The sequence below is a fragment of the Talpa occidentalis genome, unplaced genomic scaffold, assembly GCF_014898055.3.
Source record: "Talpa occidentalis isolate TD23 unplaced genomic scaffold, MPIMG_talOcc4v2.1 talOcc4.11, whole genome shotgun sequence".
Lineage (NCBI taxonomy): Eukaryota > Metazoa > Chordata > Mammalia > Eulipotyphla > Talpidae > Talpa > Talpa occidentalis.
Window position 1 is genome coordinate 79,320,212 of NW_023601104.1, and position 26,841 is coordinate 79,347,052.

At 53.4% G+C, this 26,841-nt stretch overlaps 1 protein-coding gene across 4 annotated transcripts; it reads left to right on the plus strand.

The window, feature by feature from the left end:
- Positions 1-274: 274 nt before the first annotated feature.
- On the plus strand, positions 275-26,687 carry GPR68 (G protein-coupled receptor 68). Of its 4 annotated transcripts, none has more exons than XM_037503702.2 (2): positions 275-323; positions 23,476-26,687. In XM_037503702.2, the coding sequence occupies exon 2, from the start codon at positions 23,593-23,595 to the stop codon at positions 24,655-24,657; it is 1,065 nt and encodes a 354-aa protein (XP_037359599.1). In that variant the 5' UTR covers positions 275-323; positions 23,476-23,592; the 3' UTR covers positions 24,658-26,687. The 4 variants fall into 4 exon arrangements, with proteins under 4 accessions (XP_037359599.1, XP_054547569.1, XP_037359598.1 ...); XM_054691594.1 differs by lacking the exon at positions 275-323 and adding an exon at positions 999-1,011; XM_037503701.2 differs by lacking the exon at positions 275-323 and adding an exon at positions 14,551-14,893.
- Positions 26,688-26,841: the final 154 nt, after the last annotated feature.

Sequence of the window (26,841 nt, forward strand, 5' to 3'; positions counted from 1 at the left end):
GGCCCGACTGGGCCCCTCTGGGAGCCGCATCCTGCCCGGGCCTCTGCAACCGCCCATTGCCAGGGCAACCTGTCGGCGCGCCGCAGGCCCGCGGCTCCGGCGCTCGGCAGCTGCGCCTCCGCCCCTCGGCCGCCTTCGGTGGCTGCGCCGCCAGCGGGAACCGAGCGCGCAGGGCCGCCCGCGCCACGCCCCCGTCCCCGGCCCCGCCGCCTCCGCCCGGGCCACCGCCGCCACCCCGGCGCGCCCCCCTCTCTGGCCGTCCGGTGGGGGCTGAGCGCGGCCAGACCGAGCCGCAGCGCGGCTTCCTGCGTCCAGGACGAGAGGTGAGTGCGCCTGGGCAGCTGAGGGTTTGGGCCAGGACAGGGATGGCAGGCAGGGCAGGGATGACAGCAGGCCGGAGAGAACCGACCTTTAGCAAGACGCGCTCCTGGGTATTTGGGGCGCAAAATTCAAAAGCCAATCTCTGGGCTAAAAGCGTTGGGGGGAGGGGAGGAAGAAGAGGAAGACACGGTCTGGGAGGCAGGTCTTGCCATCCCAGGGGTCTAAGTGGATCCCTTGCAGTGCCCAGAGACCCGCTAGCCTCAGGAGCATGGCCAGCAGGCCAGAGGACACTGCTCTGTCAGGAGTCCCTGGGGTGGGGGCAGGTCTCAAAAGTCAGGGTCCCCTGGAAAAATGTCCTGACCCTGCCTGACTATGGCTGAGGTCCAAGGAAGAGCAGTGGGGGAGGATCCCAGGACCTAATGCTAGGCTGCAGGCTTCTCTGGGCTCGGTGGCATCCAGTCAAATTTGGGGATACCTTCCTGCCCTCCCCTGGGGGCAGAGGGAGGGTAACTAATATCTCCTAAATACCTTGCTGGTGCCAAGTTCTTGCCACACACATTATTGATCCCCTCCATCCATTCATTTAGCAAAGGACCCTCTGTGAGCTTTGGCCAGAGGTAGAGGGAGCTGCTCACTGTCGACACAACTCGTTCTAGCCGGAGAGGCAGAATATAATTCAAGGAATAACTGGTGAGAGGTCTGCCTTGTTCTTCATCCTGCCCCCAAATAATCAGAACCTAAGGGGTCCCATGCCCCCAGCAGTATACCCATGGACTAAAGAGAAATCCTCACCCTACCCCCTCCATCAATATTCAAAGGGCCCCTTCTCTATCTATACATTCAGGTCACTGGGAGGGCTCCCAGGACACCTCCTAGTTCCCTGGCAGATTTCAGTTTAGAAATCTTCTTTTTCAGGAAGGCCTCCCTGACTGCCCTCCTGATCAGATGGTTTTGTACTTTGGGCTTCCACAGTATGACCCATCCCTGACCACCTTCCTCCAATCATATCAGAGTGCTGTGTTAATTCTAGTTTTCCCTTCTAAATCAGAGTTTCAAAAGCCTCAGTCATTCAAGTTCCATTTCTATTATATGTGTAATGTCTTTCTTTGACTATTTTACTATGGAAACTGGGTTATTGCAGAACCTCTACTCAGAAATGGAAACTTGGAACTTGTATATCTTGCCACCTCTGTTTTCAGATCCCTCTGTGTTCCTCAGTGGCTTCTCGGGCAGAATCTATCCCTATCCCATTTTTTATTTTTCTACTTTGAGTACTTGATATGCCAGCTTGAATTCTGGGGCCCCCAAATAGGGGGACAAAGAGGGTGTAGCACCCCACATTCTGAAGAGATCTCAAGGCCCCTCCTCTACTCCCTGGATGGGCGCCCTCAGTGTGTTCTGGGCAGGAGGACATGGGCATCACTGTCCCACTGTGCACTCTGCTGCCTTTGGGGTCCTCTCGCGGTTGATCATCTCTGTACTCTGGCCAGTTTGCAACATCCCTGATGCCCTCCATGTGGCTCCTTAGGGTCACAACACAAAAAGTTCCCCAGAGGTCCTGTGGGCCTCCTGCTGCCCAGATCCTGACATGGAAGCCACGGCCCCAGCACCAGCTCCTCTGTGCCCATGGGGCTCAGCTCCTGCCCTCCTGTGTCCACTTCATGTATCCTCTTCCCCATGTCCTCTACCACACCTCCTCATATCCTCTTCGCCCACACAAGCCTGCATGACAAATGGAGGGTGTGTGGCCACTTGCTGTCCACTGGCGGCCTCCTGCCTCTCTCCAGGTTTCTACTCCCCCTGCCCCCAAAGGCAGGCTGAGGACATCAGTACGCTCCTGCCTAAGCAGATCCACCCAGTAAGGGGCCCCCAGCTTCCCCCTTTGCAACAGCCCCACCCCCAGACTCTCAGTGCTCCCTTGCTCTCACCCCAAATCCCACCTCCTGCTCCCCAGTATTAGGTGCACATCAAGGTGGGGATTAGGATGTGGGTATCCTGGAGGGTCCGTCAGGGCTGTCACCAGGGACACTTAGTGCCTCTCTGTCCTCGGCTGAACCTCAGTGGGCAGCAACAGGGCAAGAGGGAGTCTCCCACTCACTGTGTGTCCTGTTACACTTGAATATGCTTATTTTGAAGGAAAACAGTATTCCTCTTCCCAAAATGGAAAGTCAGTACCCCCTACCATAAAAGGTAATTAAACAAATAAAAACAAGGAAAACCAAGCAGTGTTGTTAAATATTCATTAGCACCTGCTGCCTGCAGACCAAGCTCTCTAGGTTACAAAGGGAGATTAGCAAGAATCAGAGTGGTGTTCAAGACATACTAGTGCTCAACAGAAACTTTCATATAATAAAACAGAATGAGAAAGAAACCTGCTGAGCACAGAGCACCATACAGGGCCTGGGTGATTAAAAAACAAACAAACAAAACTACAACCCCACAACCTTCAGTTCCTCCTGTATCAACTATAGGGTCACTTCTTCCAGGAAGCCCATCCTGTGTGCCCCCTTAACCAGCTATCTTTTTGCTGTCATACTTGCGGTTCATTGTAATAGCATATTGGCTGCCACTCTACAGTCTAGCTTACTACCTTCACTACCCACACAACCCTCTGTGTGTGGGGCCTTTGTTATCCTCTTTACAAATGAGGGACTAAGCAGTTAAATAACTTGGTAAGTGGCAGAGCTGGGGTTTGTACCCAGGCAGTCTGGCTCCAGTCTGGCTTAGTCTGCAAGTCACATTATCCCCCTGGTTTATCACCCCCAAGATGCCAGCCAACAGCCTGGGAGTCAGCCAGGCAAGGTCTGAAGCCCAATACAGAGGGAGAATTTTCCCCGAGACTTCTAGGTGAGGCCCGGTGATAGTTACACATTCCTTACCATTCCTCTTCCATCTCATGACTTTCTCAACATCTTACCACTAGAGGCACCTAGGCCAGGGTGCTGTGGGGGGTTCCTATGGTATGTCAGGCAGAGATGCTGGGTGAGGTACCCTTCATTCATCTCTGTCCTCCCTCAGCATCTGAACACTGCAGGAACATGAGCTCCACAGGAGGCAAATCTTAGCTGGCAAATCAAAGCCAAATGCTGTCTCTCCCCAGGGGAACACATAAGCCTTATGTACATAGGCACCCTAACTAGGGTAGGTGTGGTTCTAAGAGTTTTATACTTACCAACTTGTTGAATGCTCATAACAGCCCTGTGAGGTATTAGTCCCAGTTTACAGATAAGGAAACCGAGGCACAGAGAATTCGTGTAACTTTCCGAGGCCACAGCCCATGAAAAGAGCCAGGATTTAACCCCTTGTACTTAAGCAGGAAGACCAAAATGGGGATTGGTCAAGACTGGCTGAACAGTGCCATTCTGACCCACCCAACTCCAGGCAACCACACCCCCTTTTTTGCCTGCTCAGCATGGCCTGCTCTCTTTGCATCTGCGAGGCTAGGTTTCTGGTTTCCTAGAGGGGACCTTTGTATTAGTTTCCTACTTCAATTTTTGTTATTAGCCTGTTTTTAAAGAAGAAAAACGGAGGCTGCGAAACTGGTTAAAGCTCTCACAACCAGAATGCAACTGATTTGGGATTTGAATCCACATGTTCTGATGCTAGCCCCCTCCCTGTGGCCTCAGCTTGAGCAAGCCCAGCCTGAAGGCCTCCTCCAGGAGCCTGCAGTCCAGCCAGGGATGGACATGGGTTCCCCAGCCCTGCAGATATGTGTGCTCATACTTCACCAGGGCTTGATTGACTCCACCAGCCTCACAGCTTCCTGCCTGTGGGTGTTCTCATTAGTCACCCCTGACAGCCCCTGGATTACTGAAAAGTTAGAAACAACTTTGCAGTGTTAATCAGGTCAGTCATCAGTTCAGGCCCAAGCCTGCTGGAGTGTGGTTGATGCCAGAAAAGGTAATTCTCAGAAAAACCAGTTTCCTGCTGCCTGCAACTGTCCTGGGAAGTGCTTAACTCTGCAATAGCCAGTATTTCTCAAAAGGAGAGTTGTCACCCCAATGAGTGGCTGGGAAGATCCCGGTGATGATGATGGGGATGGGGATCAGCAAGAGGGGGCCTGGGGTTGAGCAAGAACAGAGATGAGCTGGCGCTGGAGCTGAGGGAGGAAGTGGAGACTTGCTTTGTTGTTTAGGGGATAAAGAGATTTCCTGAGGCTGGTCAGCTACGCTAATTGGAGAAATGAACTGGAAAAACAGTAATTTTTTTTAAGCAGATAAGCTGTGCACAGTCTTAAATATGCACATTCTCCATTAGAGTGAGTTTGCTATGAAGATGCATCTGGAACATCCACGGCTGGATCTGCCAGGATATGGCAGGAAGCAGTGGGCTCACCAGGGAGGAGGGTTTTAAAGACTGGGTAGGTGTACGGGACCACGAGGGATGGCACAGTACCTGGCCTAGGTCTTGTTGGCATGAAAAGAGACCATCCGTAGCACTAAGGATAGAGCAAAGGGTCCAAAGAGACAAACCATGTAGAAGAGGGTGTGATTGTACAGCTACTGAACCCTAAAGTGTGCTGGGCATGGAGCTAACAGTTTACTTGATTTAATGCATGAAATCATCTTAGTCCCCTTTAGAAGTGTCCCCATTTCACACACAAGAAACTGGGCGCAGGGAGGTTAATGGACATGGCCAAGGTCACCCTACTAGTAGGTAGCAGAGCTGGGGTTCAAACCCATACACTCTGGCTTTTGAAGCCAAAACAACTTGCAGTTAAAACAACGGTGGTCTTTACAACTACTTTCAGTTTGTGCAGTTTTAAAAAGCATATGTGTGTTTTTATGGCCTGAATAGTTAATCCAGAAGATTTTGCAAGAAGGAGGAATTTCAAAACAAGGACCAGGGGAGGAGCTGCTTCTGTCTCTGAGAAGAACCTGTTGGGAGGCTGCTGGGCATGAGCCCCCAGGAAGAGCCAAATTCCCTGCCTCCCTGGCCAGGGTATCTCCTGCCCTCTTGTGCCCTGTCCATTTTCTTTCTGAGACTCACCTATAATAAGTCACAGAATCAGGCTATGAGCAACCCAGAGGACTTGGTGTAGGTGAGACATGACAGCTGTGTCTCTCACGATCTCCCCTCCTGGGCTCCCAGTTGCCTTCTGCCCTAAGGCCCACCTGTGCTGATGACCGACTCTCCAAGCTTCTGTGGACTTCCCTGTAGTCACCAGTCCCAGACACAATTCACAAATACACATATGGTGCCTGTGCGGGCACTGGTCCAGGAATGAGATCCCTGCGGGCAATGACCTACATCAAGCCAAGGACCCCAGCAGGCAGTGCAAAGAAAGCTGGGAATGGAGACCAGGGACCCCAGAGGGGGCTTGGCACAATTAACCTGGAACCACCAAAAGGCACCACAGGGCAGGCGAGTTTCTGGTTTTAAAACCAGGGCAAGAGTTCAGGAGATGGGGCCAAGACGTCTTTTGAATGGAGAGGAACTGGGGGTTAAGTCATGCAGAAATGAAAGTGCAGAAGGTGCCGAGAGAACACCTGTGAGTGGCTGGGAACAGGATGCAGCTGGTGGTGAGAACTCTGGTCTCACCTGCTGGGTTGAGTCTCAGGGCCGCGACTCACTATCTGTGTGACCTGGGACAAGGCACTAGACCTCTCTGTGCCTCTCTCCCCAGTGTACTAAATGCAGTAGTTATATCTACCTCACAGGGCAGTGAGGATCAAATGAGTTCATGTGGTTAAGAGCTTAGAACAATACTTGGCACAAGGTAAGTGCTCAGAAATTGGGAGCTGTGACTATTGTCATTGCTGATGTGTGTGAGCTTGGAGCAGAGGGCCCTAAGGCCTTCTAATTTCCAGCAAAACCAGGAGGAGGGCCTCTGTACTGTCCCTGGCCACCCTCAGGCTCTGCTGAGCACCCAGTAGGGATGCAGGAGGCTTGAAAAAGGTATGGCAGACTCCAGGCCAGGCCCCTGGCTGAGGTCTGTGAAGTGGAGAGAGGCCTGAAGCCACCACTCCTCTGCCTTGTCTGCCTGGTGGTAGCTGATTCAGGCGCAGGGGACATGGAGGTGAGTAAGACAGAAGGTGGCTGGTGGACTTTTCTCCAGTTTCTGGGGATTGTAGGGATTCTGGATGTGGCTGGAGAAAGACCCTTGTGCTTTTGCAGACAGACCCACCCTGAGCTAATGCTGGCAGCTCCAGAGCTTGCTCCCCTGCAAAACAGTAGGGGTGGGGGTGGGGGTGCCGGGAAGGTGCTGTACCTCCAGGACCTGCCAACCTCTCCCAGTTTAGCCTCTGTGGCTCATCCTGGCAGGCACCCAGCCTGCGACCTGTGGTCAGAGTGAAAGGCAGGCGCGGACCCGTAGGACTGGGTGTGCCTGTCGCGGCCAGTGGCCCTGAAGGTGAAAGCGCGAGGCGGGTTGGGGCACAACCTGGCTCTGGGTTTTGAGGAGGAGGAGCTGGCCAAGAATGGGGCCCGCTGGCATCACATGCCACCCCTGACCCCCACCGCTATCTCGCCGGGGTTTGAGCCGCCTCCTGAAGGAGTGCCCATCCAGCTTGCTGCGCGCCGCCGCAGGAGGGGGCACGGGTGCCACGCGGGGTGCCTGCGGCCGGCGGTACTAGTCCCCCTCCTGCCCTGGAGCCGGCCTCCTCCGCTCACAGTGGTCCGAGGTCGAGGTCGCTGGTGCGCCAGGCCCAGGAAGCCGCGTGCGGGGCGGAGCTGGGGCCTGAGCACTGGCAGCCAGCTCGGGTCTCTCCCCCAGCCTGCCCGGGCAGCCCCGCCTGCGCGTGTTGAGGGCGCACACGGTCCCGCGTCTGCGTTCGCTTGGCGGTGGCGGCCGCGTGCAGGGACCGTGGGCTGCGCGCGTGGCCTGCGCGCGTGGGACGGCAAGTGCCGGAGCGGCTGCTTGTGCGCGCTAGGGGCGGAGCGGCCAAGGCGGGGAGCAGCCGTGTGCGCGCCGCGGCAGAAGCGGGCGCCCCGGGAGCTGCACCCGGCGCGCCTAAGGTCCGAGGCCAGCAGACCTGATCTTGAGGCGCCCGCCCGGGTGTCTGGTCCCAGAGCGCTGCGCTTCCCGCCCCGCTCCCGGGTCGGGTGTCTCCGCCTGCGGTGGCCGCCTAGTTTAGCAGCCACCCCCTCGGCTGGTTCCACGGTCACTTGGTAATTATTCCATCCCCCCAAGAAAGGAGCGCGGTGGCACAGGTGACGCAAAGAATGCGCGTGGGCCAGGGTTTCCTTTCTCCCCCCAAGTCTGTGAGGTCCCTCTCATGCGAATGGCAGCTGGTCGCGCCCTGGGCAGGACTACCAGGACCCCAACAAGCCCCTCCACCCCCCAGGGGTAGGGGAAAGCTGGCCCGTAATTGACCCCTGGAGCGCCAGAGGTTGGGGGGGGCAGGAATCCTGCCTGCGGGTGAGGGTGGGGGGCTGGCAATCCCTGCAACTGCAGGACGTGACAGCAGCAGCAAAAGGGCGACAGAAGGCTCTTTGGGATTTAGCGGATGGGCAGAGAAAGGGATTTGGGGAGGATCCCTGCTATGCGGGGAACTCTCTAAAACAGATAAATATATTCCCGAAGTCACCCCACAGAGGTGACTGTCCTCGCTGCCCATAAAGGGCAGCGAGGACAGAAGGGATGTGAGCTTAGCTTCAAACTATACAAATCTGAGATGTGATCTTATGCTTGGTTCACACACCTCCAATTCCCCTCTCCATCCACTCCAAGCTGGGCTGCAAAGACGAATGTATTGGGGGTGCGGTGGGGTGTTTGTTTTCATTTTCTCAATCTCTAAGAAATTGGAACGTTAGGCCGGAAAAGCATGTGTTCACATAAGGCCACCTGAAATGGGCAGGAGAGTGGACCCTACTTCTAGGAGGTGGTGGTGAATCATAGAGTTCCAGGTCTTGCCTGAAAGCCTTGCCATGCCCCCTGCATGTTTGCTCTGAGGGTGCTCCTTACTACCATCTTGTTGCCCTTCTGGGGACAAGGAAGCCGCAGGGAGCGTGGACTCAACTGATGTAAACTGTAGGACTGTGTCCAGCCCTCCCAGCTGGCTGGTCTCAAAATACGACAGCTTCCTTCTCTGAGCCTTAGTAATTTCAGGAAGTGGAGACTGGAATTCCCACCTCACAAATTGTTTGAAAAAATGAAAATTGAGTAACCCGAGGAATGAATCCAATACATGGGAAGCTTTTCTTTTGGTGATTCTGGAGAAAATGAATATGTGTGTCCTAGGTATCTATGGCTGCGTAACAAGTCACGTCAAGAGAGAGTGCTCACCTGATTGCTCACACACCTTCGATGTGGGCAGGGCTTGGTGGGGATGGCTGATCTCCCCTCCCGTAGCCTCAGTTGGGATGTCCCAGTTGGGCTGAAGGATCTTCCAAGGTCACACACTCGTGGCTGCTGCTGACCCTGGCTGTCAGCTGGGGCTCTGCTGGTGCTGTTGGCGCGTCTTGGTTCCTCTCAACGTGGCTCTTCTCCAAGGTGACCTCGCAGGTGGCATCCACCCATCTCTTAGATCTGGGCTTAAACTGGCACAGTGTGGTTTCCACTTTATTCTGGTGGCCAGGTAATTACAGAGCCCACCTAGGATCAAGGGAAGGGACTCAGATCTCACCTCCCAGTGAGAAGAGTAGCAAACATTTTTCAGCCATCTTGAATTTACCAAACCTTGGGAGACTTCTGCGTTGCTGCCTCTCATCCCCAGGCCATGGTGACAAGTGAATTCTTCCTTGCAAAGGATGCCAGGTTTCCTGTCAAAGACTACCAGAGACACCAGTGTCCATGGCCAGGGTCATCTCACGGAGTCTGTTTGGGTCAGGACCTGTTTCTCTGGGCCTGAGTCAGAGCTGAGGAAGCAGGCATCCCCCATGGTGGTGTCTAGCCTGTTTCCCTGACACCCCGGTGGCCTCTGTTCCTATGTCTGTTGGCCCCAGGCCTTTAAAACAAGAGGGAGAGGCCAGGGAGAGAGCAATTCAGATTCAGAAAACTGGATTTTAGCGGGTAGCCTGGGCTGACTGTGTGAGCTTGTCTGTGGCTCTCAATTCCCTGGAGAAGTTGGTTTTGTTTTCAAGAGAGCTGATTTCCTGGGCATTTGGAATGACCATCGTGGTGGGACTTTAATAGGTTATATTAGGTTATTTGTTGTGGGATGGAGCACTCTGGACTGGAGGCAGGAGCCAGTGGGGTCAGGGCGCCTGGGGTTTCCATGATAATCTTCCAGCCTGTGGCTAGTGCTTAGGGCAGGATAACCCCGTAGTTCATTCACTTTCTCAGACTCAGACTCTCCAAAGACAGACCAGAATGTTCCTTTCAGCAGTAAACTGAAATACATTTTCACACGTGGTTACTCACACCACCCTCAAAAACAAAACAAACCCTCTTCCTGCCGCCTCAGGCCATATCCCGACTGTCTCCAGCGCCTTGCTTCCTTGTTAGCCTGGCCTTCCAGGCTGGCTGCATAAAGCAATGGAGTTGAGATTTATTTATTCATTCAAATGTTCAGTGTGTTTTTCTTGCACCTATATTTTGGGGCAAACGACTGTTCTCTCTGGCAGAGAGAAAAACAGGCCCAGCTCCTTCTTGCCTGTGGTGCTGACTGGCCAGTAAGAGGGGCGGTGGGCATTGACAAATAATCATATGAATTCCCACACACTTGGTAATTATTAAACTACAAATAATTCAGACCTTGACTCGAACCCCAAAGCTGCCATTTACCAGTCAGCTTCTTGGTGGTAAAGCTGGGATAATAACATGCACCTTGTAGGTTAGCCGAGAAGCCTAAGTGAAGGTGCCTCGAGGAATGCAGGGTGGAGCCCAAAGCACCCACCCGGGGGCCATGCTTCTGTCCAGCACCTGTTTGTTGTTAAAAACCCGCCAGTCACCTTCTCTCTGCAGGAGGAAACTGGTGGCCACTCCCTGGCAGCCAGGTCTCACCTTTCATTAGGCAGGGATAGTAAGAACTCATGGAAGGGCCCCGTTACCACTGTGGGAATGGGCTGGAGAGAGACTTGTTCACCCTGTGGCATCAGGGAGGGCCATGTGGAAGCATTTGAGATGTGTTCTCAAACTTTGGAGAATAGCAGAAAAACTGCAGGGAATTGCTCAAAATTCAGCCTCATGACCTTAGCCCTATACGATTCTGATTCATTGAGTCCAGGCGGGGCCTGGGCACCTGCATTGACACACACCAGGGATATCTCTCAGCTCACCTAAGAAGCTTTGAAGAATTGGGTGGGGTAGATGTTAAGGCTGGGGAGGAGAGTGTGGAGATGACGGATGAGGGAGATCTGGGGGGTAGGAACAGAGGCTGCAAGTAGGTAGGCAGGGCTGAAGGGGCCTCTTCTCTCCCTCACACATCAGCGCACCCTCCACTTGCTGGGTCTCACCCAAAGCCCATCTCACCCTGAGGCTCTGGCAGACTCACCCTCCCTATACACCCCTGCTTGCTCTGTCCCCCAAGGCTTCAATGTCATGGCTCTCTCTTCTCTTTCCTGTTAACTTTGTCCTAGAGTGTGGGAGGGTAGCTCTGTCTAGATATTTTCTTCCTTCACTTTCCTCTCCCTTCTCTTCTGCCCCCCCCTCACTTCTGTCTCTCACTTTCAGTTATGAAGAATTTATTGCACTTGAGCAGCCTTGTACTAACCACCTTGGGGTGACCATAGAGGAAGGCGGCCTTGCACCAGGCTGGGGAGCTGGCTGGATAGCAGAAGCTCAGCCGTACCTTAGACCCACTGGGCCAGAATCTGCCCAGGGACTCCACCCACCACTTCCAGCTTTGGAGATGGAGAAGGGGCCCCAAGCCAAGGAAGGCCAGAAACTGGAAAAGGCAAGGAAATGGATTTCCCTTTAAGCCCTTGAGAAGGAAGCAGTCCTGTCAACATTTTTTGGTTAGAGCCTAGCAAGAGCCACCTCAGACTCTGACCACCAGACCGCAAGGTAAGATGTCTGTGTTGTCTCAAGCCACTCAGTCTGGTCATTGTCTCAGCAGCCACAGGAAACCCATGGTGGTCAGGAACCTTGTTTTTGGCTTCAGCTAGACAGGGTTCATGTCGAACCTGCTTCCTACCTGTGTGGCTCTGGGCTAGTTGCTGGGCTCTCTGAGTCTTGGTTGCCTATTCTCAGGGCTGATGTGAGGTTAAAACAGAAGCGTTTGTGCTCAGCAGGGCACCTGGTACTAATAACTAGACTGTGCTCTTGATCCGATGTTGCGCTACCTGGTCTCTCACCCCAGCAGGCCTGGGACCGCAGGCACAACACTGCTCCTCCTCTCGTTGTGAAGCCCTGGTTCAGTCACACCTGGCCACTTCTGAGCCTGCAGCAATGCAGGTGCCGCTGATATAGTGTGTGCTAAAGTGCAAGGCAGCAGCTGCCTGTGGAGGTCAAGGTCGCCTTCAAGGCGCAAATGGGTCCCGGAGTCCTGGAGTCAGGCAGCAGGTGACTGATGACAGACACTTCTTGTACTTGTCAGAGCCCTTGGGAGGCTCCAAGACCTTTACCCCAGCCAGCCGCATCTGGGTGGAGTAACTGTGGGGAATAACAAAAGTCTTCCTGAGTTGGCCTGCCCGTCCGTCACCCCATCTAGGATGGATCGGATGGGGAGGCCACCACCACCATCCTCAGCATCGCTGCATCCTTACAAACACTTCCTGAGAACTAGCTAGGCCTGGACCTCACAAAGACCGCTGGTTGCCCACTATGCAATTTCTCAAGGTCACAGAACCAGGCTCTGGCACCTCAGGAAATTTACCTCCAAAGTCGCCTCTGTTCTTAACCCCCATCCTGTGACCATGAGGTTGGTGCCATGTGTTGGAGGCCTTGCCAGGTGCTGCTCACCCAGGGCAGACCCAGAGCCCTCCCTGCAGTGACTCCGAGGCTGCCTGGCCCCCTGGGAACTAGTGGGGACCCCAAGGTCTTGTGGCTATGGACTCTACTTCCCTCAAAAAAGGCCCAGGAAAGGCCCCAGCGCTCAGGGCCCAGGTTTCTGGAGCAGATGTTTATGCTGGGAGCAGATAGGGATGTCCCAGGCTCAACCCACACTGTTGGGGTGCCATCCCCTGGAGGGGGGTCATCTGCCTTCACGAATGCTATCACGGGGCCTGAGAGAGCAAGAAGTGGGTTCAGGTGACAGGCCTGGCCAGATATAAGTCCTTATGTCTTTCCAGGCCAGAGGGAGCTCCAGAGGTGGGCTCTGGTCAATCCTGGGAGGTCAACCCACCCCCAGGGCTTGGGCCTCTTCACCCCACAGTCAGTTCCCCGCACTGCTCAGCAGTAATTCCAAGAGTCCACCACTCTGGGGCTAGGTTTGTAGACAGACACTTGCATGGGGTGGGGGGGTGACAGGCCGGAGCCTTCTCTTGGGGTGCTGTTTTTATGAAAAAAACCTTTTAATTAGTTGAGGGGGAGTTTTGGGGGAGTCAAAGTGTTGGGGCCTCAAGTACCCAGAAATCACAGCCTGATAACTGGTATCATCTGCATGTTTTCAGTTAAAGATGAAAGCCTGGCATCCAAGCAAAATAGCTTGGGCTCTTTTTTCTCCTCTGAGTGGGCATTTCATGGAGACCCTGGGCTCAGCTGATTCTAGTAAAACTGAAGTCTGCTTCATCCTCCTGTCTGCAGCCCTAGAAGCCCTGTAGGGAGGTAAGGTGCATGCAGACTGCTGGGTGAGCAGCCTGCAGACAGTTTGTGAGTCCTGGAGGGTGGGGGATGCAGTGCCACCAGTGGTTCCTGCAGGTGTAGACAGTGGTGGTTTAGACTGCCTAGGGTTGGGGGTGGGGTGTGTGTGTGTGTGTGTGTCTTTCTCTCTCTCTCTCTCTCTCTCTCTCTCTCTCTGGTCTGTAGAGAGAATCAGAGAGGCTCCCTTTGGCTGTTGCGTCCAGGGGGTAAGCAGGCACTTACCTCTAACCTGCTCTTCCAACCCAGCAAACAGCAGGCAGGGCCAGCCTCCTGGCTCAGAAACAGCATCCGTGCTTGCATGTCCACTGCTGTTCTCGGGTGAGATGCAGCTCTTTGTGCAACTGAGATGCTGAACAGGGCCTGCTTGGGGGGCTTTTCACTTGGGACCCCTAGCAATACTACACCTGCACATCCACAGAAACCCTGGTAGGTGGCTGTGGGCTTCCTGGCCCTGGCCCTACCAGCAGCTTCCATGGAGACCCCCTCAAAGGAGGAGGTGAAGCCAAAGTAATACAGCACCTGGAACTGGCTGCAGTTATCGAGTCACACACGGCTGAATCATGTAGTTGTGAGGCCTTGGTTGCCAGTCTCTGCTCCTTGAGGCCTGAGTTTCCCTACTTGGAAAATGGGGAGTCTGGACTGGGCACCACCCACCAGGGTCCCTTTGACCCTGCTGCACTGAGGTTGATGAGCCAGTGCTCCTGAGAACCAGAAGACCTGGTGGGGCCAGATCCCCCTGTTGCCCCCTCCTCCCCCTACCCCTCCCAGCTGTGACACTCAGCTTAACAGATGCTTGCCCCCCTGGCCCAGAGCCAGCTTACTCCAGGTCCTTGCTTACTCTGCTGGGCTGCAGAACAGGATCCACCTCTCTGAGCCGCTCCCTGCCTGCCTGTGCAATCTCCAGAGAGCTTTTAAAAACAGTAGTGCTGGAAAAAACAAAACAAAACAAAACAAACACAACAGTAAGGGCACCTCACTTCCAGAGCGTATGATTTAATTAGTCTGGGGTGGGACCTGGGCACTGGCATTATTTTGAGAATCTCCTCAGATATTTTCAAAGGTTTGGAGGGTTGGAATCCCCTGACCTAAAATTTGGTCACTAAGTGACTGCAGTGTGTCAACTTGACGTGTGAGAAACCCTCTGCTTCCCCTGCTCTGGCCTGTGTCTGGAGTATCTTCTAGTTACCTGAGCAGAGACCTGTGGGGCTGAAGTGAGGACCCCTGGAGCAAGGGCTCAGCCACCTGTAGGTCCCCTCCTGGTGTCCTGTAGGTGCTCAAAGGTGGTTTGATGGGCAGAATTAGCACACTCCTGCCACCCCTCACCCCCACGCCCAGTCCCGGAGATTCCCTACCCCTAATTCAGACTTGAACATCCTGGCCAGAGGGGCTCCCTTTCTGGGGTGTGCGGAAAGCAGCGGGCTCGGAGGGGGCAGTTCCACACCCTCAGCTGTGGCTGCCCAGTGTCCTGGCACCCGCCCAGCCTGACACAGATGGGAGCTCACATGATTCTGCCTCAGCCCGTGAATGGGCAGCTTCCAGCTGGGATTTTTTAGACTGAGCTGGGAGGCTGTGTCTGCCGGAAATTGCCAGAGGGGGAGCAAGGTCCTGGCTGCTGGAGCAACAGCGTGGGGGGTCCCCTGGGCAGGGCAAGGTGGATCCAGTCTCCTCTTCCCAGGACTCTGCAGAGCCACTGGAGGAAGCCGGGTTATTTGAGGCTTGAGGGCAGAGCTCAGCTCGGCAGGCAGTCAGAAAGGACAGAATTCGGACGCCCTTTGCTGCCACTCACTGCTAGCTCCTCACCTGGCGTCAAGACGACCACTTTCCTGGGGTCAGTCCAGCTGTTTGCAAACTGGAGATCGTGACCCATTAGTGGATGAGGAAACCAATTTAGTAGCTCATGACCTGCATATAGAAAACCAGAAATGATCAGGATGCAGCACCAGTTGGGTAAGCATTGCTTTGGGGAAGTTTGATTCTCGCCCTGAATGCATGCAGGTGTGTGTATAATGTTTATGTGTGCTGGGTTACAAGGTCAAGTGTGATCTGTCCTCAGAGGTGCTTAAAGGCAGCAAGTTGATGCCTGGACACGTGGGTTCTGGCTTCAGATCCAGACCTGCTGGATAAGCCTGAGCTGCTGGGTTAGCTTCCCAGGGATGCAGGTTCTTGAGATGGGTTAGCAGTGCCAGCCCCACCGGATGCAGGAGACTTTGAGCCCAAATGGGATTGAATCTTGAAATACTTATGAGGGCTTCAGAGATGAGATGCTGTCCCCTTGGTGTTGCTGGAGTGAAGCTATTTAGGAAAGAGGGGGCTGAAGAAGAATACAACCTCCCTCCCCAGAGGCAACTATCAACAGCGTCTGAAATGAGTGCTTTGAGGAACTGAAACATGGAGATTTGACCAGTTAAAGGGAAGGGAAGCTGGACTGGCAGGAAACTCCCAGCTCTGTGGGCTTGGGGCTCCCCAGCTGAGTCGCCTGGTGTTGGCGCGATGAGTAATTGTGAGTGTGCTGTGTGCACCACAGGGGATAGAGGGTTGATGGATTAGATCACTGTTCATGCACCGGCTGGCATCCAGCTTCAGGCACCTCCTGCTGTTTCCTTGGGCCGGTGGCAGGAGGCTTTTGGTGGGCATCAAGCCGCCATCTCTCTTGACGTTCCATTTCTCATTAAAGTCTGCAGAGACCTCTACACTAATGAGCACATGTCTAAAGACTTGCTTTTAGGTGTTGGGATGCTGATGTGTACTTCTCTCAGTTTCTTAGTTGGATGATAAAGGAGCCCCTTGTCCAGATTCTTGGCCCCAATCTCCTCCACTTCCACTTTGGGGAGTCACAGAGTGGGTGCAAGTAGGTTTTCCTCAGTGTGTGTTGAGGCTTGGACACCCTCCAGGTGTAGGACTAAGCCTGGTGACCCCTGCGGTGGCATCTGTGAGGATTGGAACCTGGAGGCCTGGAGGTGCAGGGTGGAGCCTCAGTGACGGTTGTGATAAACTGAAAGATTATCAAGGAAAGCATGGGCTGGCTGAGTCAAAACCTGGTCTGCCACATCCTAACTGTGGACTTGAGTGGGTTGGTGAATATTTCCCAGCCTTGGTGTTTTCATCTGTAAAATGGGCTCTGGTGTGAGTGATGGCGAGGGGGAGAATGTTTGAAAATGTACCTGGTGTGTGGAGGGCTGTCAGCAGTGTAGTTTGCTCTTCCACCCCAACTCCTTTTTCCACTGACAGAACACTTGCATCTGCTGTGTCCTTTCATTTTTGAAAGATGGAGACTGAATTGTGTATATGGAGACTAAATAGAGAAAGACACTCCAGACAAGATGTCTTCAGGGAGGGGTAAAGGGAAGTCTGGCTGTGATAAGGCTTGGGTAAAGAAACAGGAACCTTTGACCAACTCAGGCAGCTTGAACAGAGACCAGGAGATATATCCTCCTTTTATAATTTCTATTAATGGTATCTCCACTGTCCCAGCATCCAGTCTCAAAACTCCCCACCCATGTAAACTACCCACTTTTCATCCATCAATAGACCCACTAACCCATGCATCTGCTTCTCCCCATCCAGCCATTTATACAGTCACCCATCCATCACCCATCCACCCATCCGTCGCACATCCACCCATTCAGCCACCTATTTACCCACCCACTCACTCACCCATCTGTCTATCTACCCACTCATCCCTCCATTTATTCATCCACTTACCTACCCACCTACCCATTCACCCATCTACCTACCCATCCACTCAACTGCCCATCCATCCAATCATCCACCTACCCACCCAGCCAGCTATCTCACAAATAATTTTTTTAAGATTTATTTATTTATGCATACAAGAGCTGGGGTACAGGCCAGAGATGCAGTGGGTGAGGGGATTCACCAGAGACAGACTGGGGAGCAGAACAGGCAGATTGACTGAAATACACTGCTGAGGGGAGCAGCGGGCAAGACAGGAGAGGTCTGCTGCGCCATGTGGGTAGCTCCCTGGCCGGCTGGGTTTTGAACTTGTGATGCAGAGGCTGTGGATTGCTTCATAGTGCATTGCTTAACTCCTTGCACCACCAGGGAGGCCCTCTCACAAATAATTTTGACAGCTTACAAGGACTAAGTACCGAGGAACTTCTCAGATTTGTTCCTGACTGTTCCATACCTGCCCCTAATTAGTTGTTAGTTTCCACAGCTTCTTGTAGTTTCTTCTTTGGCCATGCCTTCCTCATACTTAGATTCTTGTCATGCCAAGCTACTTTCAGTTCCCCAAAGGTGCCATTCCCTCTCCACATTAGGTCTATTGCACACATTGTTTCTACAGGCAGAAATGCCCCTCCACTCAGGCAGCCCTCACCTCTTCTCCTGGCTGTAGCATAATTTGCTGCATAGGAGAGTGTTTCTGACAGGATTGGGTCACCCCATGATCTCCTGTGACCTCCTGGCTTCCCTTTTCTCCCTCTCCTACAAGACAAAAGCACTTGAGTTACTAGGGACCAGGGTCTACCGCAGTGCCTTCTCCATCATAGGTATTCAGTAAGACTTGTCATATGAATAGGTGAGTGGGTGGGTGGGTGGGTGGAGAGATAGGTGGGTGCATGTATAGACGGATGGATGATTGACAAGCCATGGAAGGATTTGAAGCTGAGTGATTTGGTTAGATTTTGAGGAGTGCGCTTTCTGCGGAGACTGAGTAAAGGAGAAACTCCTGACAAGATGTAGTTGGGGTGCCTGTCTTCGGGGGAGGGGCATGAAAAAGCAGATGGCTAGAAGATGGCTTTGGGGTGATAAGGTAAAAAGAGGAAATTCTCTGGAGGCTGTTGTGCTGATTATGGGGAGAATGACCAAGCAAGTGAGAGCTGGAGAAGAGGTGATGGAGCAGAGCTACCGAGCAGCGAAACACAGAATGGGTAGCTAAGTGGGTGCTGTGGATGAAGGTGAGGGAGGAAGCTGAAGGCCGGCCTTCCCATGAATGACTGGGCAGCTGCCCCTTCCAAGGGCAGATGAGTGGGGAAAATGGTGGCGGTGGGGTGGGGCTCTCTGAGCTGGTCTGTGAGGCGACAGGAAGCAGGTTATGCCAACTGTTGGGGCAAACCAGGCTCAGGGCAGGCAGGTTCATGGTTGATTTGGGCAAATGGATAAAGAAATCTTGGAGCCTTAGGTAACGTGATGTACCTTCAATGCTGAAGCAGGGAACCAGACACAAAAGCAGACCAGCAGGCCGGGGGCAGGGAGGCAGCCGAGCCTCCCAGGACCCCCACCTCCCATATCTGAGATTTCTCAGCCTGGGAGTCTGCACTTATGCTTCTCGCCCTCCCACAACAACACATCACCATGTGTGGGTAATGAAACCTGGGAGGGCAGCAAGGCTGCAGGTGGTGGCTGTAGAGGCTGGTGGTGGGAGGCGAAAAAGAGTAACTTCATTTCCCCTACACCAACCTTCTGCTCTGCCAGGGGGACAAGGGGGGACAGAGTGCAGGTGAGCTTGAAACCATGGAGCAGAGGATGTCCCGAAGTGTGTGGATTGAAAAGAGCAAACCAATGTTCGAAGGGAGTGGAGGCTTGCCCGTGGCACCTCCACACACTGCTTCCATGGTGGTATTTTGTACACAGGCTGTTCCAGCCTTCCCAAGTTGGAGGCCCCGCAAGGCTGGGAGCCATTGTTTCTCTGTCTGGAAGTGCTCCCTGTCCAGTCTGCTGCCACGAATGTTGTAGACACTCCACAAAAACTTGTTGAATGAAATCCAGAGGCTGAGGAAGCCCCTCTATCTTTCTGGGCCTTAGTTCTCCGTCTCTAAAATGGGGAGAATAACAGGGTTTAGGGTAAGTGTAAAGGTCAGGAATACCACAGTGCAGGTTTTCTGATCCCATGCAGACCGGGTGAAGGAGGAGTCAGAGTTCTCAGTGGTTTTACAGGTTTTTTTGGGGTTCACCAAGCATATGGCAGGCAGGGGTGCTGGGGGGCCGGGAGGCTGGCAGTCCTCCCAGCCCCCAGCAAATCCTCACTATCCGGGCTCTCCGGCCTTCTCTCGGCTTCTCTTTCGGCTTCTGCTGCTTGCTGGCGTCCCCATGACGCCGCCCTTAAAAGTCCATTCTTAGCCCAGGTGAATCCCATCTACCTAGGCCCACACCCTAATTCCAGGTGCCCGCCATCAGGCATGCATTCAGGACAAGGATCCATCATCTATCCTGATGGCGGGAGGGCAGTAAGTACCTTACTGTACTTACCCTACAGTAAGGTAAAAAGTATCAGGCTTTTCTGCCCTCTCGCCATTAGGATAGATGACGGAACCCTGCGGTCCTGAATGCACGCCTGACGGCAGGCACCTGGAGTAGGGTGTGGGCATATGTAGATGGATTCACCTGGGCTAAGACTGGGTTTATAAGGGCGGTGTCATGGGGGTGCCAGCAGAAGAAACAGAGAAGCAGAATGAATGGAAGAGCAGATACCACCAAAGATCACTGGAGAGCCCAGATAGAGTGAAGGCTTGTGGGGGCTGGAAGGCCTGCCAGCCTCCCGGTTCCCCCAGCACCCCTGCCTGCTGTGTACCTGGTAAATTCCAATAAAAGCCTGAAAACCCACCAAAGTCTCCAGGACTCACTCCTTCTTTACCCTGTCTACTGGATCAGAAAACCTGCCCTGTGTCCTTCCTGCCCCCACACAGGGCTGTGTTGAAGATGGGACAAGAAGGCAGATGTGAGAAGCTCTGTAAATTGTGAAATACTTGGTAAGTCCAAAGTGGAAGACCTCTGAGGATGCCGTCAATGTTTCTTGAGCGCCTGGATGAGGTGGCTGTTCTCCTGGGGGCTATGGCCTGGTTCTGCTGGGTCTGAGGTGCTCCTCCCAGCCAAGTATGCTCCCCGGCCTGGGAATGCATGCAGGACACTTGATCAGGAACCAAACCCCAAATTGTAGACCTTTGAGTGCCTTGTCACTCAACATGTGGTCTATGGGCCACCAGGAACCAGGAGCTTGCTGGAAATGCAGAAAACAAGCCCACCTCAGCCCTCCTGAGTCAGAAACTGCAGAGTAGGCTCGACTCTCCAAGTGATTCAGATGTACCTAAGCTGGAAGACTGTTGCCCCAAAATACCAAGGCTTTCTTTTTACTTCTGAGCAGAGAAGGTGCTTTCATCTTAATGTAAACAAACATTTCTTCTTGGCCCTGCAGGCTGGAATAGTTCTGACTCTGGTTGCCAGAATTGGCTTACGGTTACTACTAAACCATAGGCTTTAGGCTTGGTGACTCTCAGTGAGGTCCTAAGACCTGACAGGTTATGTTTGTACTGTGCCTTCATTTTTCCTGTTTTGTTGGCACCTGTGCTTATGAATGAATTTTATCCTACCGTGGATGGATTTTTATCTGGACTGTGCGGACCTGAGATAAATTCAGGGGCAGTCCCAGGCAGGTGTCCCTGAGGGCTGCTGCCAACTTGTCCCTATGTAGGGTAAACCCTTGGGCCCCATAAGTGTGGGTTGGGGTTCAGGACAGGGCAGTTGGCAAGAGAAGGGTAAGCAGGACCAAATTCTGATTCTGTGGGTTACGGGCAGAGTTTAGGGTCACAGCCCTCCTTCCCCTGTTCCCCTTTTTTCATCATCAAAACATGTATGCAAGAACAAAAACACAAAATGCAAAAAACCAAAAAGAAATGCCCCGTGCTTTGTTGGTGGATATGTGAAATGGTGCAGCTGCTGCAGAAAATGGAATTGTGGTTCCTTAAAAAATCAAAAATAGAATTAGCTTAGTGTCCACCTCTGCGTACATGTGAGTGTCTTTAGTGCCAAGGAATCAAAAGTCCCAATTCAAACAGATATTTACACACCCATGTTCATTGTCAAAAGGTGGAGACAACCCAGATGTACTTGCACAAATGAACAGAAAAGCAAGCTGTGGGCTGTGTCCTTACAATGGAATATTACTTAGCCTTAAAAAGGAATACCTGCTACAACGTGGATGAATCTTGGGGACATTTTCCTAAATGAAATAAGCCAGTGACAAAAAGATAAATACTGTATGATTCCACACACACGGAAACCTTGGAACAAATTCTTAGAGACAGAAAATGGAATGGTGGGGGCTGGGGCTGGGGGGCAGAGAAGATATGGAGTTAGTGTTAAGTGGGGGCCGGTTTTTGCAGTCAAATGCTCTACCACTGAGCTATACCCCCCCGGGGGCCGGTTTTTGGCTGAGAAAATGGGAAAGTCCTGCAGGTGGACGGTGATGACAGTGGCAGAAAAATGTGTCTTCAGTGCCATTGAACAGTGCATGCAAAATGGACTGAATTTAACCACAGTTAAAAGCAATAAGAAGAAGTACCCCCTCTGTCACTGAAATTCCAGGCCCAGGGCCTGGAGAGAATGAGGAGGTGAGCCTGGCTGGGCTCCTGTCTTCCAAGACCATTGAGAGTGCATCTCAGGTGGGCACTGGATGTGGCAGGGGGGATGGATTCAAATGCCACTGCTTCCTTCCTCAGGTGACTGGGCCAGTCACTTCCCCTTTCGCAAACAGGAAGGTGGCATTCACTCATTTATTCTAGAAGTCTTCCTGGGTAGGCATCTGTTTAAGGTGCACCAGGCCTCTGCCCTCTTGGAATTGGCATTCTCATGGAGGAGGCAGATCATCAACAGGCAGACAAATAGAAAAACAAGAAAAATTTCGGATGCTGATGGGGGCTCTGTGGACTAATCAGATGATGATGTCATGGTGATGGGGGAGGGGCTGCTGTAATGGGGTGGTCTCCTGGGGAGGTGGCATTAAGTTGAGATGTAGCAGAAAAGGACTGGCTCTGGGGTGGTGGGATGGAGGGCTGGAGGCAGCACCCTGGGGGAGGCAGCAGCAAAGGCCAAGGCGGGAGGGAGACCATTTTCGGAGGCCCAGACAGCTGGCCCCATGGCTGGGGTGTGGTGAGGTAGGCAAGGGGGGCAGAGCTGGGGCCAGGCAAGGTTGGGCCTTGTAGGTTCTGTGAGGAATTGGGGTCTTATTGTAAGTCTAATAAAATATGTCAGTGGGTTTAAAGCAAGAGACAGGAGACTATGCATTTTAGGAAGATCGCTGTGGCTGCAATTGGAATAGGAGAGCAGGGCTGGAGGGGGTGAGGGGGGGCAGGTATATTGGCTACAGGGGGTCCAGGTGAGGGGGCTGGCTTTGGACAAGATCCATCACTCACCCGTTCTAGAGGCACTCAGGAGAGCTATGGGCCTCCTTTTCCAGGAAAACTGCACATACTTATTTACAAGATTGAGTGTATGATTTCAGGGGACCCCTCAGACTTATTCCAGGACCAGAACGTCTGGGCTGGGTGTGTCCGAGTCCTTTCCCAGCACACGGCACCAGCTTCTAGGCTGAGCTCTGGTTCTAGTCACAAGGCCAGGCAGCAGCCACAACAGAACCAGCGGGAGTGCAGGCTCCCGTCAGTAGGTGATGAGACATGGGGTTGGTATTGGGCCCTGAGGGGTTTTCTTCTGGTCAGCGAGCCCCAGTGTGACTGGTAAAGGCAGAGGTGATACCGCAGAACAGTGTCATTCAGGCCCCACGGCTTTGGAACTTGCAACCACTTAGCTCATCCATCTCAAGGAGAGAAAACTGGCTCTTGGGTGGGGTGAAAAATCTTGACATTATAGTACTTTGTCGCCTTCTAAAGGGCCACAATGCATAAAAGGATGTGTGGTGTCACTGGGGTATTAAAATTTCACGGGGATGGGTGTGGTTAGGAAAAAAATAGAATGGCTCCTTGGGAAGATGATATGGGAAAAAAAAAGGTTAAAATGTTCTGATATAGAGCCCATGAGTCTCCAAATCTGAGCAGGTAGAGCTAAGCCAACAGAGCATCTCAGGCCTCTCATTTGATATATTAATTTATAAACTAGGCTTACGACAAAGCATTTAACTCTTTTTCAAAAGTCACTAGAAGCTTCTTGTTACGTTCTCACGAATGCAAGGAAGGTTACCACTTTTTCCTCTGCCCCTTTGTCTCTGGAAAAACAACTCCTTTCACTTTGACATCCTTTATGCCTATTTTACAAATGACAAGAAGGCTCAGAAGTGGTGGATGACCCGACAGCTTGTAAGCGGCTAGCCCTGGCCTGGTGTTCACATCTGTGGGTTCCTGGCCCTGTGCTGTTCCCCCCAAGACCCCAAAGAGGAGAGGAGCGGTGGAGCCTGCTGATGAGCCTCCAAGAGCCCAGGCAGTGCCCTGTGAAAACTTTGCCTTGTTTTCTTGCCAGAGCACAGCAGGACTTGGAGAAGGTTGAGCCTTTTCCGTGCTGTGTGGTGAGGCTCTCACAGGGCCTGACCCACCTGGTATTTTCCCTAGCGCAAGCAGGGGAAATGTGAAGGACACTCCTGACCTTCCTTGCTGCATTTACAGGCCAGGAAATCAAGGGACAGGAAGCCAGGGGAGGGACACGGGAAGACGAGCCACTTTGAGTGTCTCAGTGTGTGACCCATTCAGGTATTCTGGCTGGATCATCTTCTAAACTAGAACCTGACACCAGTAGGAGCTAGGTAAATATTAACTCCTTTCATTCTAAAACCTTTCCCACTTTAGACTTTCAGGAACTTAACCTGTACCCATGAAGCCCAGCTGGACCCGTATCCAATAAACAAGATGGCAGGAGAGAGACGGCCCTTTCCCTGAGTCCATGAGGCCCCCTCAGGCCCAACAATGGGGAACATCACTGCAGACAACACCTCTCTGCTGACCTGTGCCATCGACCACACCATCCACCAGACTCTAGCCCCGGTGGTCTATGTCACTGTGCTGGTGGTGGGCTTCCCGGCCAACTGCCTGGCCCTCTACTTCGGCTACCTGCAGATCAAGGCCCGGAACGAGCTTGGCGTGTACTTGTGCAACCTGACGGTGGCCGACCTCTTCTACATCTGCTCGCTTCCCTTCTGGCTGCAGTACGTGCTACAGCACGACAACTGGTTGCACAGCAACCTGTTCTGCCAGGTGTGCGGCATCCTCCTGTATGAGAACATCTACATCAGCGTGGGCTTCCTCTGCTGCATCTCCATCGACCGCTACCTGGCCGTGGCCCATCCCTTCCGCTTCCACCAGTTCCGCACCCTCAAGGCGGCCGTGGGTGTCAGCGTGGTCATCTGGGCCAAGGAGCTGCTGGCCAGCGTCTACTTCCTCCTGCACCAGGAGGTGGCGGTGGACAAGGACCGGCACCGCCTCTGCTTCGAGCACTACCCCCTGAGGCAGTGGCAGCGGGGCATCAACTACTACCGCTTCTTGGTGGGCTTCCTCTTCCCCATCTGCCTGCTGCTGGTCTCCTACCAGGGCATCCTGCGGGCCGTGCGCCGCAGCCACGGCACCCAGAAAAGCCGCAAGGACCAGATCCAGCGGCTGGTGCTCAGCACGGTGGTCATCTTCCTGGCCTGCTTCCTGCCCTACCACGTGCTGCTGCTTGTGCGCAGCCTCTGGGAGTACAGCTGCGATTTCGCCAAGAGCATCTTCAACACCTACCATTTTGCCCTCCTCCTCACCAGCTTCAACTGTGTGGCTGACCCTGTGCTCTACTGCTTCGTCAGCGAGACCACCCACCGGGACCTGGCCCGCCTCTGTGGGGCCTGCTGGGCCTTCCTCACCTGCTCCAGGACCAGCCGGGCCCAGGAGGCCTCTGGGAAGAACGAGGAGCCTGAGTTGTTGACCAAGCTCCACTCAACCTTCCAGACCCCTAACTCGCCAGCACTGGGAGGATCCCCCACGGGGGCGCTGGCCTAAGTGGGGTCACCCCTAGTGGGGTGAAGCTTGGTCTGAGCTTGCTCAGCAGCTGCCACCTGCTTTGCCACCAAACAGAGGTGGCTCTTTCTGCTGGAGGGAGCCATGGGCCTGGGTCACTGGGCCATGGGCCTGGGCCTCAGAAGACCCCTCTAGGCCCAGGAAGCCACTGTAGCTTGCTGAGTGCCTATGACTGTCAGATTTGGGGCTCAGCCCTGTCAGCTCATGGGTGTCGTCTGCTGCTGGCTGGGCTGCTGGTGGGGGAAGATGGTGGACCACCACCTCCTGGAAGTTTTCAAGGAGGAGCTGGAGTGGAGGTGCATGGAGTAAGGACACAGAGGATGGGTGATTGGGTGATGAAGGTGGGGACCTGAGTGTGCACCTGCTAGGGCCTTCCCGTGCCATACTGTTATACTTAACACCTGTCCAGATGTAGTGTTGTCTGAGGAGGTGAGGCTGAGTTGTCCTCACTAACACTGGAGACCCATCCCACTGCAGGTTGGGAAGGGAAATGAGCAGGGTTAGGAGGTTGGAGGGGGAGAAAAAGGTAGGGAGGTGTTTGGGGCACTGGGAGTACAGGGGATGCAGAACAGGGGAGAGGAGTGACAAGCAGGAGAGACCCCAGCTCCAACCATTTCATAGTTTCACAGAGAGCTGAGAAGATTCTTAAGGGTCAGGAGAGGGACCTAAAAACAGGGTCCAGTGGGGTTCTCTACACAGATCCTTCATTAGTTTTCTGTTTGCATCTTCCCAGAAGCAAAAAAGCAAAAGACCCAGAAGTTTGGGAAGTTGTGTGTGTGTGTGTGTGTGTGTGTGTACATGGTTAAAATGCTAGGGTCTCCATGACAGCCATGTGCCAAGACACAGAGGTTAGGGTCACATGACTGCTGGCTGTGTCCACCCCCAGCCCCTGCCCCACACTCTGGAGTATCCTGTGTCTCGGAGCGAAGCACGACTTTCTCCGTGAGTTCCCAGACACAACAGAACAAACACATCAGAGATGTACTCTTGGGCGTCCCTCGCCCAAAGTCCTGGGTTCCACTCCACTATGGTGTAAAGAGCCCCTGTGACAGGAGAGGGGTCACTTCCCTCCTTTGTTCCCCAGCCTGCTCCTCTGCAGAGGTGTCCCACCTCGCCCCCCAGCAGTGACGGTGGCCGTGAGCCATGGTGCCCGGGGCGCTGGCCACCATCTTTCTTTAGGTTCTGGAAGGGAGGGGCTCATCTCATCAGCAACTTCATGCTTGGCTGTGTTGAGCCCCTGCTCTGGTGAACATGCTAGTGACCAGAAGAGCTGCTTGCTGCTTCAGGAGACCTCCCACCGGCTTCACAGATTTCCTGACTAGTGGGCTGGAGCCAGCTCTGACTTCCCTCAAAGGCCTGGGAGTCGAGCTTCTCACCACCAAGTTGAGTGGGGTTGCACCTGGGGAGAAACCAGAGACAGGGAGGTAGAAGCTGGCATCAGTAGAACATTTCTGGAGTCTACTAAAAGGAGGGTCTGGGAGAAGCTCTCTCTCAGCCTCCCTCCTCGCTTTTTCCTCTCTCGAAAAGCTAGATCTACCCCAAGTTTCTTAACCCTCCCCACAGGGGTCCCCAGAGACACATAACCCTGACTGGCTATGCCTCAGGGAAGTGTGGTTACTGGGGTCCCAGCCTACACTTGGCACTGACTGGGCAGCCTGTGGTCTAGCTCCTACAGGCACTTCTTATAACCTGGGGAGTTCCCTTTCCTGTAGGAGGAAGAGATCAGGTCTGAAGTTTACAGAAATGGTCACATGGCTGAGCTAGGGATCTTACTGGAGCAACTGGCTGAGCCCCTTATGTCCCCTCATTCTACAGTATTTCCTCCTATTGTCACCTTAAACATGGGCGTTCCCACTGGGATGGACAGGGATAAGCTAAGGGCGGTTCCGTTTACTCTCAACAGTTGTATTTTTGTACTGTCCCCTTTCATGCCATGTATGTGTGTGTTAGACTGTGCAAAGGATTTATGTAGCAAACTTGAGTCTGAAATAAAGCAAAGTAACCAGCCACCACTGGAGTGTGCTGCTGTCCTTGTTGGGAGGAGGGTCTTTCAACACTGGGGGGATCTTGAAACCCACAAAGTTGTCAGGAAGGTCCAGAGATTCCCTTTTTCAGGGAAAACTGGAACCAAGCAATTAGGGATTTTCCCTTGATCACCCAGCAATG